Here is a 6,923-nt window from a genome sequence, read left to right on the forward strand (position 1 = left end):
GTGATCCGCCCGCCTCGGCCTCCCAAAGTGCTGGGATTACAGGCGTGAGCCACCGCGCCCGGCCAATTTTTATACTTTTAGTAGAGACGAGGTTTCACCATGTTGCCCAGGCTGGTCTCGAACTTCTGACCTCAAGTGATCTGCCCACCTTGGCCTCTCAAAGTGCTGGGATTACAGGCGTGAGCCATGGCGCCTGGCCCGAAGCATCCCCTGCTTTGTAAACTGTTGAGTCCCTGTACCTCTGAAGACCCCCGCCCCCTGACCTTGAGTACCCTGTGCCCACTCTGTGCCCTGCTGGCGCTCGGGGCAACACCCACCTTTCTTCTTGTCCGAGGCCTCTCGCTCAGCAGGCCGCCCACCCCCAGACAGGCGGAAGGAACCCTCGCGGGCGAAGCTGGTGCGGCTGGCATCAAAGGCGGCCGTGACCCCGCATTCCTTCTCCCGTCGCTGTTTTCGCTCCAGGCAGGCGGCAAAAGCACAGCCCACAGCGTGGCTCAGCCTCTCGCCCTGTGGGGAGAGGATGGGCAGGGGTTAGAGGTGCTGAGCAGTGTGGACAGGGGCCAGGGGCACTGGGTTACAGCCGCTAGGTACTGGATCGCGCTGGGTACTGGATCTCAGCCGCTAGGTACTCAGCCGCTAGGTACTGGATCTCATCTGCATCACAAGGAAGGGCTGGAAATGAGCTCCAAGTGAGAGAAGCCAGAAACCAATGAGCCTGTTGTGTGGCTCTTAACGGAAATTCCAGAAGAGGCAAAACTAATCTATGGTGAAAAAAGTCAGAACAGGCCAGGAGTGGTGGCCCTCGCCTGTAATCCTAGCACTTTGGGAGGCTGAGGCGGGAGGTTCCCTTGAGCCCAGGAGGTCAAGGTTGCAGGGAGCTATGATCGCGCCACTGCACTCCAGCTTGGGTGACAGAGCGAGATTCTGTCTCAAAAAAAGAAAGTCAGAATAGTGGTAGTTTCCTACGGGGTGGGGAATGACTGGAAAGGGTATGAAGGGATGATTGGGTGGTGGCAATGTTCTAGATATTGATAGGGGTTTGGTTACATCGGTGTATGCAGTTGTCAAAATTCGTTGACTGTACACTGAAGGCTTGTGCATTGCTATGGACTAAACGTGTGCGTCTCTCCCAATTCAAACACTGAAGCCCTCATTCACAGTGTGCTGGTATTTGGGGGTAGGCCTTTGGGAGACAATGAGAGTTATGTTAGATCATGAGGTGGGATCCTCATGATGGAATTAATGCCCTTATTTATTTATTTTTTTTCTGGGACAGGGTCTCACTCTGACGCTCATGCTGGAGTGCAGCGGCACAACCTCAGCTCACTGTAACCTCCACCTCCCGGCTTCAAGCGATTCCCCTGCCTCAGCCTCCCAGTAGCTGGGATTATAGGCATGCACCACCACGCCTGGCTAAGTTTTGTATTTTTAGTAGAGATGGGATTTCACGATGTTGGCGAGGCTGGACTCGAACTCCTGACCTCAAGTGATCTGTCCACCTGCGCCTCCCAGTGTTGAGATTACAGGCGTAGGCCACTGTGCCCAGCCAGGATTAATGCCCTTAAAAAGGAGAAAAAGAGGCCGGGCACGGTGGCTCAAGCCTATAATCCCAGCACTTTGGGAGGCCGAGACGGACGCATCACGAGGTCAGGAGATCGAGACCACTCTGGCTAATACGGTGAAACCCCGTCTCTACTAAAAAATACAAAAAACTAGCCGGGCGAGGTGGTGGGCGCCTGTAGTCCCAGCTACTCGGGAGGCTGAGGCAGGAGAATGGTGTGAACCCGGGAGGCGGAGCTTGCAGTGAACTGAGATCTGGCCACTGCGCTCCAGCCTGGGCGACAGAGCAAGACTCCGTCTCAAAAAAAAAAAAAAAAAGAAAGGAGAAAAAGATATGAGATCTCCCTTCCACCTTGCCAGGTGAAGATACAGAAAGCAGACATCCATCTGCAAACCAGGAAAAGTCCTCACCAAGAAATGAGCCATTTGACACCCTGACCTCAGGCCTCTAGAAGTGCAAGAAACAAATGTTTGTCATTTAAGCCACACAGTCTACACTATTTGGTTACAGCAGCCTGAGCTAAGACAATTATATCTTTCGCTTTGAAGAAAAAAAAATCTGGAAACAAATACAAATTCTACTTAATGGTGTGCATGCTGAAATATGGAGCAGGAAGTAGTCCGATGCCTACAAATTTGACATACAGAAATTATCAGATGGTCCAAGCACAGGGGCTCACACCTGTAATCCCAGCACTTCAGGAGGCTGAGGCAGGAATCACTTGAGGCCAGGAGTTCGAGACCAGACTGGCCAACATGGTGGAACCCCGTCTCTACTAAAAATACAAAAATTAGCCGGGCATGGTGGCACGCACCTATAATCCCAGCTACTATGGAGGCTGAGGCAAGAGAATTGCTTGAACCCGGGAGGTGGAGGTTTCAGCGAGCCAAGATCATGCCACTGTACTCCAGTCTCGCTCTGTCTCAAAAAAAAAAAAGGAATGAACTGCTGATCCAAGCGGCTCACGCCTGTAATCCAAGCACTTTGAGAGGCCAAGGTGAGTGGATCACTTGAGTCCAGGAGTTCCAGACAAGCCTGGGCAACATGGTGAAACCCCGTCTCTACAAAAAATACAGAAAATTAGCTGGGCATGATGGCATGTGCCTGTAGTCCCAGCTACTCAGGAAGCTGAGGTGGGAGAATCGCTTGAACCCAGGTTGCAGTGAGGTGAGATTGCACCACTGCACGCCAGCCTGGGTGACAGAGACCTTGTCTTATTAAATTAATTAATTAAATTAAAAATATTGCCGGGTGAGCCACCGCACCCAGCCAATACTCCTTTTTTTTATTTTTTTTTTGAGATGGAGTCTCACTCTGTCACCCAAGCTGGAGTGCAGTGGTGCAATTCTGGCTCACTGCAACCTCCACCTCCTGGGCTCAAGTGATTCTCCTGCCTCAGCCTCCTGAGTAGCTAGGACTACAGGTGTGCACCACCACACCTGGCTAATTTTTTGTATTTCAGTGGAGATAGGGTTTTACCATGTTGTTCAGGGTGGTCTTGAATGCCTGAGCTCAGGCAATCCACCTGCCCCAGCATCCCAAAGTCCTGGGATTACAGGCATGAGCCACTGCACCCGGCCCTCACGTGAATACTCTGAATTGGGAACTGAGTATGCCCTCTTCTCCAGATGAGGAAACTGGGCACACAGAGGTGAGTGACGTGCCTGAATGGAGGAAGCTTGTCAGGGTGGGGCTGGGATGCCAGGGCATGGGAGGGAAGAGTCAGCCAGCTGTGGCAATACTCACGGAGTCCTTGAGTGCCAGAAAACAGTGGCAAATCCAGCGGCGGGTGGTCCCATCACGGCAGATATAGGAGAAAGCCTTGTCCAGGTTGCGGTCAGGAGCACAAAAGGAGACCTTTTCGATGGTCTGGTCGACCAGAAGATCCTAGGAGGGGCCGGGGAGGCCAGGAGAAGAGTGTGAACTGTCTTTCAAGTATTCACTCAACATTCTCTCCGTGTCTGCTGAAATCCCGTCCTGAACAGGGTAGGGACCCAGCAGTCACTGAGACACCCTGTGCCCTGCCTGCAGAGGGCTCCCAGGTCAGAGGGAAGATCAGACCCATCACGAGATGGGCAGCCCAGAGTACAGCCAGGATGTGATGAAGGAAGCCCAGGCAGAGGGGTCAGGGCCAGGACCAGGGAGGCACAGGCAGAGGGGTCAGGGCCAGCATGGCAGAAGCCAGCTTGGGGTTAGTCAGACAGGGCTTCCTGAAGCAGGTATTAACTAGGAAAAAAAGTCAAGGAACAGTATTTTGGGCTGAGGGAACTGCCTTGCAAAGGTGGTGGTCTTGTTCTGTCATTAACCCAACTCTCAGCATGTCCTGGGCACCTCCTAGGGCAGTCTCTGGGCTGGGGGCAGGGGATTCAAGGTGAGCAAACAGATACCTAGATCGTGGCCTCATAGTGCTTCCTTCTGGCCGGGCAGAGTGACAACAAACACTTAATGGCTAACATTCATTGTTCTGAGCAGTTATGTATGATGTACCAGACCCTATTTAAATAATTTTTTTTTCCCAGAAGAAGTCTTGCTCTGTCACCCAGGCTACAGCGCAGTGGTGTGATCTTGGCTTACTGAAACCTCTGGGTTCTGGGTTCAAGCGATTCTCCTGTCTCAGCCTCCCAAGTAGCTGGGATTACAGGCACGCATCACCATATCTGGCTAATTTTTGTATTTTTAGTAGAGGTGGGGTTTCACCATCTTGGTCAAGCTAGTCCTGAACTCTTGACCTCAGGTGATCCACCCGCCTCGGCCTCCCAAAGTGCTGGGATTATAGGTATGAGCCACCGTGCCCAGCCCACATTAAAAAACTTTTTAAAAATTATTTTGTATACATAGAACCTTACTCCTTTTCACAGGCTGATCTTGAACTCCTGGCTTCAAGGGGCCCTCCCAGCCAGGCACCATTTCAAATAACTTGCATATGCTTTCTCACTTAATGGTAGGGTCTATGATAATCCCACCCCTCCCCCCCTTTTTTTTGAGATGGAGTTTCACTGTTGTTGCCCAGGCTGGAGTAAAATGGCATGATCTCAGCTCACTGCAACCTCCACCTCTCAGGTTCAAGCGATTCTCCTGCCTCAGCCTTCCAAGTGGCTGGGATTACAGACATGCACCACCACATCTGGCTAATTTTTGTATTTTTAGTAGAGATGAGATTTCACCATATTGTCAGGCTGGTCTTAAACTCCTGACCTCAGGTGATCCTCCCTCCTTGGCCTCCCAAAGTACTGGGATTACAGGCATGAGCCACTGCTCCTGGCCTATAATCCCCATTTTTTAGATGACACAACTGAGACCCAGAGAGGTTAAATCTCATGCCCGGGGGCCCTAAGCTGGGATCAGAGTGGAGGCAGCTGCTCCAGTCTCTCTCACCCACAGCCTATGCCAGTTCCCAAATAATCACAGCATTTATTCCTGAGTTATGATGACTGAGGGAGCACACGGCATCGTCTAGAAGGTCCCTGAGGGAGGGATGTGCAGAGGAGGTGGGAAGGCGTCCTCCGCCCTGATTCCAGCAGGGTGAGCAGACAGGCCCCCTGGCACCCACCCCCACAGGCCTCCTACCTTGGTTTTGTCATCCACCACTCGGAGCCCATCGGCTGACACCCACAGGACAGACTTCACGGACTTTCGGCCCATCTGGGGGGAGGCAAGGGGACAAAGGAGCCGGGTCAGGGTGCCTCTCCCTGTCTGACCTTGCCTCCTCCCTTGTGCCAGCCCCCTCACTCACCGCCTTCAGCTTCTTCACCGCGTCTTCACACACGTGCATTCCCCGGGACTCCTCCACCTCCACGTGGCCCAGGTACTTGGGTTGGAGGGAATGGAAGGATATGAAACAGCACAGTAATCACTCATTCTCAGTGTCCACTGAGCATCTGCCACGCAGCAGACAATATTCTAAGCACATGACATGTATGCAATCATTTATTCTGCATCTCAACTCTACAAGGTGGAGACCCCATTCCTAGTGTAGACATGCAGATGGGGAAACTGAAGCACAGCATGGAGTAGTGATTCAGGTCTAGCTATATCCCTGGGCCCTAACCTGGCACCATGGTCCTCCCGAGAGCCATTATTTGCATCTCTGTGCGTGAGGACTGGCCCCAGGCCATGCAAAGCTGCTCTGCCCACCCTAAAGCAGCTAAAAAGAGCCCGAGCCAGTCCCCGCAATAATTGACGGGAGTTAGGGTACCTGAGCCCCAGCTCCCTCACCTGCAAGTGGGATGACCATTGCCTCGAGTTTCCCAGGGGAAAGCTCAGTTGCACACAGCTGCAGTTTTAATAACACACCCTTTACTGACTGCCTTACTTTCCTCACTCCCAACACCATTTCCTGCACCTCCCAAATGAAGCCGTCACACTCAGAGTCCGTTTCCGGGGGAAGGGAACATAAGGTAGTGGAGGGGCTGTGACCATGGTCAGTCATCACTCAGCCAGGAAGGGGCTGAGCTCCACAGTCCATGCCATGATTCCTGCTCTCCCCCTCATAGGAATGTAAAGGTGTAGGGTATGACTAAACCAGAACGCCCTTAACGGTAGAGTGCTTTGCAAATGCTACACATGACATGATGGTTTCCAGGTGATAGTTTGCTGGTACAAGAAAACGCGTTTTGGTTGGTTGGTTGTTTTCAAGATTGGGTATCACTCCGTTGCCTAGGCTGGAGTGCAACAGCACAATTAAGGCTCACTGCAGCCTCGACCTTCCTGGACTCAAGTGAGCCTCCCACCTCAGCCTTGCGAATATCTGGGACTACTGGTGCGTGCCACTGTGCCTGACTATTTTTTGTAGAGACAGGGCCTCTCTGTGTTTGCCCAGGCTGGTCTTGAACTCCTTGGCTCAAGCAATCCTCCCACCACAGCCTCCCAGTGTCCTGGAATTACAGGTGTGAGCCGCCACCACGCTTCACGCTTTTTTTTTTTTTTTTTTTTTTTTTTTTTAAGACAGAGTCTGCTCTGTCGCCCAGGCTGGAGTGCAGTGGTGCTATCTCGGCTCACTGCAACCTCCACCTCCTGGGTTCAAGCGATTCTCCTGTCTCAGCCTCCCCAGTAGCTACAGGCGCTCTGCACCACACCCGGCTAATTTTTGTATTTTTAGTAGAGATGGCAAGATGGCACCATGCCCAGCTAAGTTTTGTATTCTTAGTAGAGACGGGGTTTCACCATATTGGTCAGGCTGGTCTCGAACTCTTCACCTCAGGTGATCTACCTGCCTCAGCCTCCCAAAGTGCTGGGATTACAGGCATGAGCCACCCAGCCGGCCTCACGCTTTTTAATACCAACTTCAAATGACTTGAGCTCGTGTCCCAGTCAGGCCGTGCATGCGCACAGCACAGCACCCCCCGTCCCCGCCCCCGCCACG

At 52.4% G+C, this 6,923-nt stretch overlaps 1 protein-coding gene across 1 annotated transcript in view; it reads right to left on the bottom strand.

Annotated features, from left to right (window-relative positions):
- The window catches only part of NUMBL (numb homolog (Drosophila)-like), a 25,375-nt gene that overhangs the window by 10,715 nt on the left and 7,737 nt on the right, over positions 1 to 6,923 (bottom strand). Inside the window, exons 4-7 of the mRNA XM_011952544.1 lie at positions 5,295 to 5,369; positions 5,129 to 5,203; positions 3,308 to 3,448; positions 318 to 507 (exon numbers count right to left, since the gene is read on the bottom strand). Of these exons, the coding sequence (XP_011807934.1) occupies positions 318 to 507; positions 3,308 to 3,448; positions 5,129 to 5,203; positions 5,295 to 5,369 (481 nt within the window). The remainder of the gene's footprint in view (positions 1 to 317; positions 508 to 3,307; positions 3,449 to 5,128; positions 5,204 to 5,294; positions 5,370 to 6,923) is intronic.

The sequence above is a fragment of the Colobus angolensis genome, unplaced genomic scaffold (assembly GCF_000951035.1).
Source record: "Colobus angolensis palliatus isolate OR3802 unplaced genomic scaffold, Cang.pa_1.0 Scaffold34, whole genome shotgun sequence".
Taxonomy (NCBI): Eukaryota; Metazoa; Chordata; class Mammalia; order Primates; family Cercopithecidae; genus Colobus; species Colobus angolensis.